Here is a 14326-nt window from a genome sequence, read left to right on the forward strand (position 1 = left end):
GGCTTTCATTTTTACAGGGTTATGTTTAATCTTATGGAGCAGGATTTGAACAGCATATTACACTTAGTATAGTGGAGACAATTACATTTCATTATGGTACAATTATAAAAAAGTCACACTGTCTTTCCTGATTTCATAAATATTAAAAGAGTATAGTTTTGTGGTATTCCTGCGTAACACCCACACCTCTCTGATAGTTTCACTTCTCATTAATAGTGAGGAAATGAAAAGCCTAAATATTTTGTAACAGAGATCAAAAACCAAAATCCCCATTAGCCAAATAAAGCAAAAGTCAAACTCTTTCCAAGTTAAAAGGTAAATAAACGCAACTGATATAAAAATATATGTGTCTATTAAAATAAAAACGTGTTGCAGAAAAACTAGTAATGAATGACTGATGATGTAACTTAAATAAGTATTCTACAAAAGACATAACCCTCCCTAATTTTAGTGAGAACTGTACCAGCATTGTGTTTTATAAAATATTAAAATAGAAGAGCAACAGTCAGTGAGATTTCTCCCCAATGACGTCCACTAACTCCACTTACCTTTTCGTCTCATGATCTGCCTACAGGAAATCTTTTCTGAGAGTGAAACTCCTGGCTATAAATTGTTATTCTCACACATTTTCTGCTAAATGAACAGCAGTGAACACAACAGGTGCACTGTACTTAAAGTCTTTATATGTTTAAATAATCTGCCTTAATTTAGTTCAAATACTATATATAGTATATATACAAACAATTTAATTTAAGACTGTTAAATAGGTGAAGAAATCCTTTATGCACACCCTTAAGCTGGCACAGCACTATGTTGAATAAGCTATGCACTGTATTTTAGAATTCCTTCTCCCCTTTTAAGAACAATCAGTATCCTATATCTTGACTGTTGACCGCACTACTTTGCCAGATTTCTGAAAGTTGGCTTGTAAGACAATATTTTGTCCACGACCTTCAGATATGACCCCACTCATCTGGTTAGATTAAGTTAAAGATTATGTCATCTCAAAGCTTTATTTACTTTTTTTTTTTATCTTTTTGCTCAGATTCACTCTGATGCTGAAAAACATAATTACTTCAATCTTCAACTTTAAATAAAAAAACTGCAGATACCGTTTGCCATAAATATAAAAACATTAAGGCTTAAATTTAGTTAAAAGACCTTAAGGCTCATTTTCACCATTCAGTCTACTTATGTTCAACATTCAGCTGCTTTGGTGGGATTTTCCTCACAGTATGTTCATTAGCAGCTTTTTGCTAAGGTCATACGTATAGTCATGTTACAAAGGTTTAAAAGTATGACAGTATTTAAAGGTATTATTTCAACTGTTGCGTTAATCAGCTGCCACATATGAATCAAGATGCTATGACCGAAAAATTTGATTGACAGATGACGTTAATATATGATTGGCCGAATTTAGGTGTACAGGCTGATGTTTAACTAACTGACCTGCATAAGATCACAAAAAAACACAACACAGATTTTAAGACAGGATTTCTTTTTAAATAGAAATTTTCAAAATTTTGGTCTGATAAAGAGTAAATTTATATACATGTTTAAGCCAGAATGATTTGACATTTAAATATGACTTCCCTACGACTTTACTGATAATTGTCAGGATTTTGTTGAGGTTTGTGGACCCAAACGCAGAGGCAGGGAGGCAGAGGTGAGTTTCTTGTGGATTTAATGAAGAGTTAACAAACAACTGAGGCAGGAATCAAAAAATCTAATATGAAAACAAAGTCAAACAAACCAGAAACCAAGGAGACATCTGGGGGAAAACAATCACGAGGAGGAAGACTCAGAGAGACGGAGTTGGAGGAAGTTAGACGAGGAACCAGCGCTGAAGAACTGCACAGAGTGAGTATTTATGGGAGATTGAAACAAAGAGCGGTCTACGGAGCAGATTGGGAGCAGGTGTGAACAGAGCAGAACAAGAAAGGAGCTAGGGAAAAAGGTAAACACAAGAGGGCAGCAGAGAACCTGGAAACTGAAAATAACCAGAAAACAGAACAAAATAAGAATCAAACCACTAAAACTAGAAAACATGGAGCAAAGTCAAACTGAATACTCAAAATAAAACATAACAGAACCAGAACTGTGACAGGAACTAAAAAATAACCAGAAAACACAACAAAATAATAATAAAACCACTAAAACTAGAAAACATAGAGCAAAGCAAAACTGAATACTCAAAAGAAAACATAACAGAACCAAGACTGTGAGAGTAGTTCAGACATTTTATAAAATAGGACACTGGTTTTGATTTATTTGTAGATACCTGAGGCAAGCCATACTTTAATTATGAGAAATTTGTTTGTTATTTTTCTAGCAATTAATTCAGATTACTGTCAAGTAAAAATAACTTACAAATCTCAAGTTGGCTCAACTTTGATCCATAAAATTATGCATTTGTTGACTCAGCAGCACAGTAGAAATAATTCTTAGTAGTCATAATTTAGTAAATATTACATCTAATGTAGGTTATTAAGTAAATACCACTTGATTATCTTCATTGCTTTACTCATGTATTAGAACGAATAAAAAGCAATTATTAAAAGTTACTTAAAAGTTCCCTGTGCCTATTTTTTGCATGCATTTTTAAAGTAATGCTAACTAATTGTATTTTATAGTGTAATTTATATTCTGTTAGATCATACTGCTGGAATCAAACAGATGTTGTGACCTGCCATATTTAAATGCTATTCTGAAACAGATTTATTGTTTCATAAATATTATACATATATTTTCCGTCATATTAATGCATTAATGAGTGTGAAGTTAAATCGTCCAATCATTGCCAGCTCGTGCTGCCCCACCACATCCATCGCTCGCGCACGCGCCAGCTGGGTTTGCACAACCACGCGGTCCCGCTCGTAGGACAGGTCACAGCTGAGCCGATGAGATCATGGAGGCTGAGGTCGGACGGGATACGGCCAACAGGACTGCTCGGTGATGGAGAGCTGCCTGTCCGGTAAGATGGAGCCGTGCGTTCAGTGCGCTCCTGGACTTCTTTTTGTTTTTAAAGGTGGGACCGTTAATACGATGCTTTAATAGAAAAATTGAATTGAATGCGGTCAGTTTGCTTGACAGATTATTTCTTATGTAAGATAGAAGCTCGGACTCGTGCGGCCACATATCTGTGCAACAATCTAATCCTTTATGCCGGGGTCGTAGTAGAATGATTGTGGCGTCTGTGTCGGTGTTTGTCAAAGGCAGGGTCACTGCTCCACTTATATGCGCTTCTTGTTCATTTATGCAGCTTTAAACTGCGTTAAACTGCTCATTAAAACTCATTGGTGATAATAATATTCAAAGGAAATTGTCATTCCTTTAAACTCTGTTTTTGCAGTGAGCGCGCTGACTCTCCGCAGCAACAGCTGGTTGTCTCCTAACTCAGCTGCAGGCACTTGTGAACTGATTTAATAAGATTTAAAATTCACCACTTTTGTGGTCGTATTTTTCCCGTTTGGAGATGTTATATATATATATATATATATATATATCTATATATATAGCCTCACAGCTGCATAAACCTATCTAATCACCATATGAACGATACACGTCTAAAATCTCCATTTTAGTATGTTTGGTAAAGTAATAGAGCTACAGGAATGAGCTCTAAACTATAGGTGCTTCTCTCTTTTTTTTTATAATTCATATTTAAATTTTATTTCTGCATTGTCTGACAATGAAATCTGCACTCTTGCTGTCTAAAGGCCCACCTTAAGGTTGCTGGTTCCATTGTATGCAGGACACTCTGTCTATTGTCCCAGGCCATAATAAATAAGGGATTGACTGGCAGGTTATGATTGACAGGCAGAGCAAACCAGTCTCTCAGTTGCATCCTGTTCAGGGATTCCCAGCACCCAATCCTCTTAGATCAGAGGAGGGATTATGAATTGGATTTGCCTCTGCTTTATAGTCAGTTCTCAATGTCTGCTCTCCCAACAAACTGGGTTAGCTTTCTTTAAATGCCCCTAGGCTATTTTTTTTTCTGTTGTTAGAATTATCTGGCTTTTTAAAGCATCAAACCCAACAAGCCTCTATGTTACCACCAAATATTATACCGACACAGACAGTGATAAGATATTTTTATTGTATGCGGATTTAATCAAATAGGAACACACTTGGCCTAAATCCTATTTTATGTCTCCTGCATTTAGCTAATGCCAGAATATAACTCCATTTAAAGTTTGACTTTGAATTTGCAATTGGCCCAGAGGGATGGGAGCTAATGGAAAGTGGTCCTTCAATTCTCTTTGCAGTCTCCGGAGGCCATAGCATTGTGCACAATATTATCTCTTTTGGTCAGACTTCTGCTGACACAAAAGTCCAGGTCCTCTTCAATAATCTCACTTATTGCTTTCTGTGTTGCTAAAATAGTCAAACACATACACATCCATTCTGTTTTTTGCTATTGGACATTGAGCCGGGGATACATATGCAATAAGGTAGCATTTAAGAGTAGTTTATTGTTTTCTGTATTCTGCCTCTGATTTTGATATTCTGTTCCCCCAGCTTGTATATATTGGGAATAGAGAGTCTAATGAGGTACTACGCTTGAGGTTGTCAAGTAGAATGGACAACTTTAATCCTCTTTTTAAATGAATTATTGAAGCATAAGCTGAAAATTGATATTGATATGTTAGTTTTATCATTTTTAATCTCCTATTTTCTTCGCATTTCTCTGTATGTCTGTATTGTCTGTATGTCTGTCTTGCGTTTTGCTGCCTAGAATTCACGATGTCCTACAGTATAGCTGAAAATACAAGACATCCTGCCAATGTTTCTAGGAGCCCCACTGCCAACAGTCTCCACTTCTTTCTTCGAAGAAGACTAAATCCAGCTCAGTCTCTACACAGTCGGATATGGACTAGTGAAAAGTTTTGGCCATTAAGTGCTCTTTATTATTCCTGTTGCTTGTTCTTATTCCATCAACTATTTCCTTCCAGATTTTATATTTTACAATAAAATTATGCCTTTAAACATAAGAGCCAAGCCCTCACACAGCAAGCTGACTGCTGCTGCAAAGAGTAGTGGGCACAACGATGGCAGCACATCTCAATCACGCTTTCAGAGGTCTGCAAAACAAGGAAAAGGCAAACAGGCTGTCACATCAGGTCCTGGGTACCGCTCAGGACTTGAGCCTGGCTCTGTGTCAAGCGGTGGGCCTCCACCGGCAGCTAAACTGACCGGGGCACAAGGTGCAGCTTCAAAGCCGGGTTCGAGAATCAAAATCAGTACATCAGCAGCAGAAAAAGGCTCAGCTCGTGGTTCAGCAACAGCTCCGGGGGGTAAAACCCTGTCCATGGAGAACATCCAGTCCCTAAGTGCTGCATATGCCACTTCTGGAACCATGTATCCCAGTGAGCGGGAGTCCTTGGAACCTTCCGGTGGGTACCCAAAAGGCACCATGACGTTAGGCCGGAGTACCAAACGCTCATCTTACAGCAGTCGCACAATAGGTAGTGGAAGCACCCCAAACATCACAGCCTCTGGTATGCATCACATATCAGACTCATGTGGAGACCAAACTGTAGTTTGCACAGGAACTTCCAGTTTGCGCCGGCAGTCAGGAAGATGCACCCAAACAGTGGATTCAGCTGATCGAGGAGATGCTTCCACTTACGATCTCCAGGCTATGCTGAGGGATCTGCAGAGGGAAAATGAAAGTCTCCGGAGAGAATTGGACGGAGGAAGGGATGGAAAGACAGGCTATGGCACGAATAGTGTTAATTTCTGGAGCCCGGATGTTAAGAGAGACAAGGGGAGTAGGCGTGAAGAGGGAGTAAGGACACCAGCTCTGAGGGAGCCATGCAGGGTGAACCAAGAAGATATACAGGTGAGAAAGTAAACAACCACAGTACCTTGAAGAAGTACTGATCCATCTTTAACTTTTACACATTTTGTCACATTACAACTTTAAACTTCAATGTGTTTTATTGGGATTGTTGGTTTTAAATCAACATGTAATACATCATTTTGCCTTCCTAAGTTAAATATTACACACAATCAGTGGCTTGTTACAGAATATAATGAAACAAACAGCATCATGGAGACCATAGAAACATAACACAATTTGGGAATTAATCTTTGAACATTTCATTGAGCACCTTTCAATGTATCATATAAAAATAAAATGATTATGGCAGAACTATAGACCTACCAAGATATTGCAATCCATATAAAATAACAGACTGGAAAAGGAGATAAGTGGACATTAATAAGACAACGTGCTAAAATATAATTCTGGAGAAGTAATAGAAATCCAATACTTAGGACAGAGAATCTGTCAAACAAGACAGGCGTTAGCTGAGTAGCTTACATAGGTACCCTTTATGGAAGAAAGGCAGGAATAAAGCCAATACTGTAGACATAGAAAGATTAAGGAGTGGCCCTGCTCTGATCAGACAAAAACCCAACATTTTATTTAGAAACACACATGTTGAGGACATAATGCTGTTTGGGATGATTTTTTTTTTGGAAGCAATTGATGGAAAATGAATGGAGCTCAATTGAGGGTTGCCTTTAAAGATATTTGATGTTTCTCAATACCTAAAGCTGCAGCACGGTTTAACCTTACAACAAGACCCTCAACATTATTAGAAGGATAAGGAATGGAGGGGGAAGGATCAAAACATAAATGTATTTACACAGCAAAAAAACAAAACATGAACACGTGTGAAATGGTCAAAAACTAATCTGAATTATTAGAGAAATACCAATTGGGATTTTCTTTGCCAATATTTTCTGGAGTTCTGCTTTTGTGTACAAATTATTCCTCATAAAATCAAATTTTGTCCTCCAAGTCCTTTTACAGGCAAATTAGTTTGGAGTCTTAAAGAAAATAGAGGAATTGAATAATTATCCCAATGAATCTAATAAAGCCGATGGAAGTAACTTTGCATAAAATGCATACATTTTGACAGAAGTGTTAGCTTATTTTTTAGATATTGTTTGGTATAGCTAAATACAGTTCTATATATTATAAAAGTTATGTGTTAAAAAAAAATCACTTCATCATCCAACACACCACTGTGGGCCCCTTAGTGTTGGTCTGACCCAAAATATTCTAAACATGTAACATTAAACATGTACGATTGTGATTGTAATCTGACAGAATGTGAAAAGGTTTCTTTAGTGAATTAATTCATGAGTCAAACGTTTTGTGTTCATCTCAGAAAAATCCTTCCTCTGTCAACATTCTATTCGTTCTCATCTTCAAGGTTACACTGAAAAAGCTTTGGTGTTGTTCAGATGTAACGTTTGCCATCCTGCCTTCATGTGTTTCCATGGGAACTTGCTCCTAATGGCATCCAATCAAGATGTTCTTATTGGGCTCACAGCTTTTGCTGAGGCGAGGGTGACCAGGCTGTCCTGTGCTGTCTCTCCCCCGGAGTCTGAGGTGTCATCCATCTGTCTGCCACACCCAGTGCTTGGCCGCTGTCTAGTGTCTCTTCTTTGTTTATCCTCTCTCTCTGTTTTTTATATTTTTGCCCTTCCATTTATCTCTTTATCAGACATTTTACATCTTGGTGTGTCAGTGTTTGCCTGTGGCTATTTTCAAAGGATATTCTATATGCTAATGTTATTCAGACAAAAAAAAGTTTATTTAGGGCTCACAAAGTACACAGGCTGGGTTTTTGTTGCCCTATATTTGCAAAAAAAAAATAAAAAAAAATGCTGTTTTATCCAAGGAGACTCTGTGTTTGCATTTATAAGTTTTAAATTTCACTTACCGGTAGTCATAAAGGTGCGTGGATTTAGTGATTGTACACAGATTCGCAACACACAAATTCAGCGATTTCTAAAAGGAGAAGAGGATTGGTTAGAAACCAATGCATGCAGCAGGGTGTTGCTTTCAAATAGATGTTTATAAAAAGTGCTGCTTAACAGTTTTAGGCTTCTCCAGAAATATGTTGAGTTGACATGTCCTTGATTGCACCCTTGCATTTAAATTAGCTCAATCTGTTTAGACCATGTGAAAAAGGTCATTTACAACTACAGTATCTCATACAATATAAATCCATTCAGTCAGTTTGATTTTCCAACTGATTTATAGTTTGCTGTTTTACTTTAATTTATGTAGTTTGCAGTGGCAGCATTGAAAGAAATGTTAAAAGCAAACTGTGCTCATTATATTTAACATTTAACCACCTCTTGCTTTCTATCTCTGCTATTGTCTGTCTTTCATACACACCCGCCAACAGCTGCTCAATTTTCTTCCCAATATTGATTAGACTGCTCATTAAAGAGCAGCCATGTGAACCTGTTTCCTCAGGTCTAAACTGACATTCTACCAGCGTTTCCAACTCTAAAAAGAAAGGTCACCTCTATCGTCTCCCTTACCTCCAATTTAGTTTATCGTTTTCTTTCCAATTTTTCTTTTCCATTTCTCACCGGGCTCATTTGTTTTAAATTTCCTATCTTTTTGTTAGTCTCTGGTGAGTCAGATCAGATTATTACAGTTCAATCTAAGGAATGTCACCTTTTTTCTTTATCTGCTTTTCTTTGACCTTCATCCATCTGACCATTTTTGTTTGTTTGGTGTGCATGTTGGTTTGATGTGTGCATGTGTATGTGTTCACATAAGTATTTTTGTACTTGTGGTACAGTCTAAGTTGTGTGTGCTTTTGAGGAGGACTGTCCTCCCACTCTAATTTAATATTCAGCGCGAGATGTTGCATTGATTATCCATAAACTCCCTCGCTCTTCCACATCTCCACTCTGTCCTTGGCACTCCCCACCTTCTGGACAGGAGCAGAGAAATTAGAGAGTTAGCATGAAAAGCAAGTAAAGGCTCCCCACAAATAATTACTATCAGGGGCAGTATATTAGAGTTTTATTCTAATCAGTTAAAAATAAATAGTTAATTGCTCAAATGAAACTAATTACAGATGTCTGTTGTGATGGCCGTTTAAAAAATAAACATCAGATGGGTCTGAAAATTTACATGATCTGAAACATATGCAGATTCCATACAATTTGTGTTATTTTTGCCACTCGTTAATAGTTCAGATCACTAAAAGAAGTTGTCAATAAAATGAGGATATTAATGAGGATTTCATGTATCAAGCAAAAAAAAAAGTCCTTTTCCTCTGAAAGCACTGGAGTTTAAAGCCCCAGGGTTAGTTTTACCCAAGTCAAAGGGATACTGGGGAATTTGTCAGCCTGCTGTTTTCATTACTCTAAAACATTAATTTAACCCTTTAAAGCCAAATGTATCATATTTGGTCAATGAGTTTTTGAGACATTTGTATCATAAGTGGGATATTTTTTTGAAAACCCTGACTTACACAATCAGACATATGTAGTGAACAGATTATCTTTAGAGATTAAACAGAAATGCCGAATTTATAAATACATTGATGAAAATAGGTGATCTAATTTAAGTTTTACAAAAAATTATGTTTTTTTTTCTTCTTTCGTTTGTGCAAAAATTCAATGAAAAGATTTTTTAATGTATTATTTCATGGTCCAGGCTTTAAAAATGGATAGAGTAGCCTTGTTCTCTCAGTGCACACTCATACTTGAAAAGTTTTTTGGACCTTTTTTTAAAAAATCTTAAATAGAGTTGTCATTGGTATCTGATTAGCTGGATGCCGGTCGCTTCTTAGTATCCACAAAATCATGTGGAACATTATGCTTCACTTAGACCCGTTTAACTTGGACTCGCTTGATGTCACATCTGCAGAAACAGAGCAGGAACTTCCGACCCAAAGTACATTCAGGGAAAATAGGCTACAGTCTTATAGATGCATTAGCATTGAACTACGTAGGTGTCAGTCTGCTCAGTAAACATTGTTTTGGTCATAAAGGGTCTAATATTTTGTAAAGATATTTTCAGTAAAAACAAAATGTCTCTTTAAGGTTAACTGGACTCTACAAGCAGAAAAATTATTAGATAATAATTTTACATTTTTTAATTTTTTTTATTAATATGCATTTGACTAGAATTTTTGCTTTATAACTGCGTGATTCATTTACAGTTACTACTATAAACCAATTAACACAATTATTTGTATTTTATTATAACACTAAAAACTAAATCTCTTATCAGATACCAACAGTGGGCAGCACAGTGGCACCCTTTGTAGTACAGTTGCCTTGCAGCGAGAGGTTCTCTCCAAATGAACATAATGTAAATTAGGAGGAGAAAGGGGAGAAGTTTACACTGAAGCAGGATGAAACAGTGATAAACTAAGTGTAAATTGGGGATTAACCTATGGATATGAACATAGATCATGCTAGAACTGGGAAAAACACCAGTAACACAAATGTAGCACATGGTTAAGGTTTCCATTACACAAACAAAAACATACACAGATGTCTGCATTCGCATGTGTTACACACAGGGTGTAGTGATACTTTATTTGTTTGGCCGCACTTATACATCCTGTTACACAAAGCATTGTGGGATTCCTTACAGCTCTATAGAGCCTCTTAGGGACATTGCATGCTCCCTGCTGAACTGATAGTATAGCCTAGAAGAACAAGAAGAAGAAGAAACCTATGACCTTTTTTTTTCCTGCCAGCTATTTTTTGGACAGCAGTATCATGTGACTGCTGATGCACACCCATTAAGCTAAACATTCCTTATCAGTTTCATGTATTAAGATTTAGCCCCAGGCTTTTGAGGGGCAAAATGGCCAAAAGAATTACTTTCCAAAACCAAATAACTTTCTGCTACTTTGACAGCAAAAACTACTGGTACTGATTCTCCTAAGCTTCTGTGGAGATATTTGGTCCAATCTGCTTTGCACAATTATTTGAATTTGGTCATAATGGAGGGATTTCATGGCTTCTTTGAGGTCATGCCACTGCATCTCAATTGGATTTAAATCTACTGCAAAGTAAATTTATACAAAATACAGCTTGTGTTGGATTGTTGTTCTTCTGCATTATCTAAAGGCATTTAAGCTTAAGGTAAAAAAATATCCAGACCTTTCTACTTTGGGATCTTTAGAATCGATAGATTCCACGGCACTCCCTCCATCATGTTTAACCATGGTACAATATTTAGGGATGAATTATTTATGTATTCTAAAGCAATATTTTTCCTTTGTTTGAATATTTGAATATGTGACTTCTCTTTTTTAAATAATACAGTTATTTAACAATTCACATTCATTTTCATCTTCAAATGTCCATCCTTTTTTTTTTTTTTTTTCAAAATTCACTTGATCAATTGCACTTCCAAGGTTGTGCAGAATAATCTATGCATGTTAAGCAAATCTATTTACTCGACCTTTATTTAAGCAGATAAAGCCTCGGTGCGATTGGAATCTCTTTTCCAAGAGGGAACTGGCAAGACACAGCAGATAAACTGAAATTATTTTCTGGATTAAAACATGGGCTAGACAATTGATACTGCCCAATTGCAAGGGAATCTTCTGAGTTACCACATGGTTGTTTCTGCAATAACAATAATTATTGCTTCTGGCAATCTTTGTGAAAGCATTACATAATATTCCCAGGTGTTAGGTGGTTTTTTTAAGATTCACTTAAACCAAAACAAACAAAAAAAGATCCAATAAAACCAACAGAAACATACATATTTTTATGCAGCACCTTTCAAGAAAAAAAAAGACAAGTTTCTTTATATAAAAGACCTTAGAGACATAAAAATATTATATATTATTATTAAGGAGGGTACAGAAGGGTGCTATCTAAAATGGCATTCTATAAAAAAAAGTCTTAACCTTCTTCTTAAATTATAACATTGGATGCCCAAAGTAACTCTGTTTTCTATTTTTCTAGTTATTTGTGTATAACTAGAAGTAGCAGTAGAAAGAGCAGAAATTCACTAAATGAGAACTGAATGACACACAGCTGCCACAGAAAGTTATAAATCTTCTCATAAGGGAGTTTTTAAAACGTGTGTGGATGACCTTTGATATCTTTCTCTTCAACTTTTAAGTTTGATATTATTAAACTTTCATTTTCAGCTTCATGACATTTAGAAATCTTTAGAAATCTTCTATAACTTGACTTGCTGTTTATAATCACTGGAAGTTAACTAGACATGTCCCATTTTCACTCTCTCTTTGGAATGGAAAACAAAAGTATGGCATAGATATCCAGGTTTGTATAGTGTTATACATTTAACTAGTGTTTTATTTTCTAATTAAAAGAAGATCATTATTGTCAATAATATTTTGAAATTAGCCATTTCTTATTTCGTAAGAGTACCCATTTTTTGGGTGCAGCTCCAATTTCTTTGATTTATCAATTGACTTCAGTTTCTTTCAAACAATGCTTTATGTCCATTAATTTTCATGCAAAAAGACATCTTTTTCATATTATATAGACTTAATTCAACTTTAAACTGATTTTCCACCCTTTAATGTTTCTTTATCAACAAACAAACCTTTCCTACATTATCTGTCACCTTCTGCATGTGTTTCTAAGATACATCCCGCCCTCTTGTGGTGTTGTTTTGTAACTACCACCCAGCAACTTTGAAAAAGTCAAGATGACTTAGACCCCATTTATCTGTGTTTGTTTTATCACATTCTACTACAGCTGGGAGATATGAGAAGAAACAAGGTCTGTCTCATCTTCTTTTTTTATGTGACTCTTGCTTTTTTTGTACATAAGTGTATTTATGCGTCATGCTCTATTTTGGCTGTAGCTGGTTTGTATAACTACCGAAATAACCTGACTTTTTGTTTGTAGCAGCTTCCCTTGACAGTGCAGGAGCTACAGGAGGAGCTGAGAGCTCACAGAGAAACAAACAGTCGTCTGCGGCAACAACAGCAGCAGGGCAACTCCTACCGAGAACACCATATGGACCAGGAGCTCAGAGGGGCGATCAGCCCTGGACACAGTCCCAGACAAAGTCCTGTAAACCTGCACAGTCCCAGAGCAAAGAACAGTCCCAAAGCCAGCCCGTCTAACACCTACAATCCAAGGCAACAAGAGGCTGACATCATCATTCACAGTCCTGGCTATGGGTGTAACACATTGACAGCCACACAGAGACTTAGCCCAGCCAACACCCTTCAGCCTGGCCAGAGGTATAGTCCAAACCAGTCTCTCTACAGCCCCAGTCAAGGCCCAGGAGTAGTGCCCAGCTCTAGCCCCTGTCGTCCCTGTAGCCCCTGTCAGGTGCCCGGGTGTGATGGCTTTTCCTCACCTCCTCCTCAGGATTCAACAGAGGAAAACTTCTTCCGACTGCAGTCAGAACATGAGCGTCAAGCCAGCGAGCTGTCTCTGCTGAGGAAGACTATGGAGGAGATGGAGATGAGGATCAACTCCCAGAAGCAGACACTGGGGGCACGAGATGAGAGTATTCAGAGGCTGCTGGAGATGCTTCAGGGTCAAGGACATGGAGAACGGGCACATCGGACAGGCATAATTGCCATGGCAGCGAAGGAGGCTGATGCCCACTTGGAGAGCATGCATTTGAGAGAGGTGTGTAAGTCTTTCTTATAGTTTGAATGGTAGTCATTAAAATCATCAGATTTCCTTTGGAGGTTTAAGCTTAATTATTGGCTTGTTATTCTTTTAGGATAGATTAATGAATTCATGGATTTGGAAGTTTTTAAGGATGTTCAAACCATGTGGTTTTATACAAGATGTACAGTTATTGTACTGAGAAATACAATTTTCCCCTTACAAATTTCTTCTTTTTGCTTTGCTGCCACGTTCATTTATTTATTTTTGTTATTTATTTTTATTTTATTTGTATTCATTTTTATTCCTAATCCACCTTTTCCTCCTTGTTTGCACCATATTTAAGTACTAACCCAATATGTGACCAGGGAATTTCTCCGCTGTGAGATCAATAAAGCTCATCTAATCTAATCTAATCTTACATGTTTCAAACCAGGTTTGCTACGATCATCAAAGAAATTACCAAAATTCAGTTTTTCAAATGTTTTATTTTTAATTAGTTATAAAAACATGGTGTATTAACAACCTGCCACTTTATGAATATGCCATTTTGGGGGAATGATGCATCATTAGCTGTAATGCACATTTTTTTCAAAATTTCTTTACAGTGTCCTGTCTGGGTATGGAGCAATAAGAATAATTGTCTTGATGCCAAAAAAGAGCCTAACAGATGTTGCTTTCAGAAGTGGAGCAGTATGGCTATCGCCAAGTGTTCCGCTGGTTTTATGCATATGAATTGCTTTATAATGATTATTTGTGTGTGTGTGTGTGTATGTGTGTATATATATATATATATATATATATATATATATATATATATATATATATATTTGTATATTAGGGATGCACGATATTGGGATTTTGGCTGATATCCGATATGCCGATATTTTAAAACTCATGTAGCCGATAACCGATATCGATACCG

At 36.8% G+C, this 14326-nt stretch overlaps 1 protein-coding gene across 1 annotated transcript in view; it reads left to right on the forward strand.

The window, feature by feature from the left end:
- Positions 1 to 2871: 2871 nt before the first annotated feature.
- LOC107087027 (ERC protein 2-like) overlaps positions 2872 to 14326 on the forward strand; it is a 206592-nt gene continuing 195137 nt past the window's right edge. Inside the window, exons 1-4 of the mRNA XM_015378362.1 lie at positions 2872 to 2974; positions 4739 to 5845; positions 12529 to 12552; positions 12682 to 13419. Coding sequence (XP_015233848.1) covers positions 4979 to 5845; positions 12529 to 12552; positions 12682 to 13419 — 1629 coding nt within the window. The 5' untranslated portion in view covers positions 2872 to 2974; positions 4739 to 4978. The remainder of the gene's footprint in view (positions 2975 to 4738; positions 5846 to 12528; positions 12553 to 12681; positions 13420 to 14326) is intronic.

This window comes from Cyprinodon variegatus, unplaced genomic scaffold (assembly GCF_000732505.1).
Source record: "Cyprinodon variegatus isolate N-32 unplaced genomic scaffold, C_variegatus-1.0 Scaffold171, whole genome shotgun sequence".
Lineage (NCBI taxonomy): Eukaryota > Metazoa > Chordata > Actinopteri > Cyprinodontiformes > Cyprinodontidae > Cyprinodon > Cyprinodon variegatus.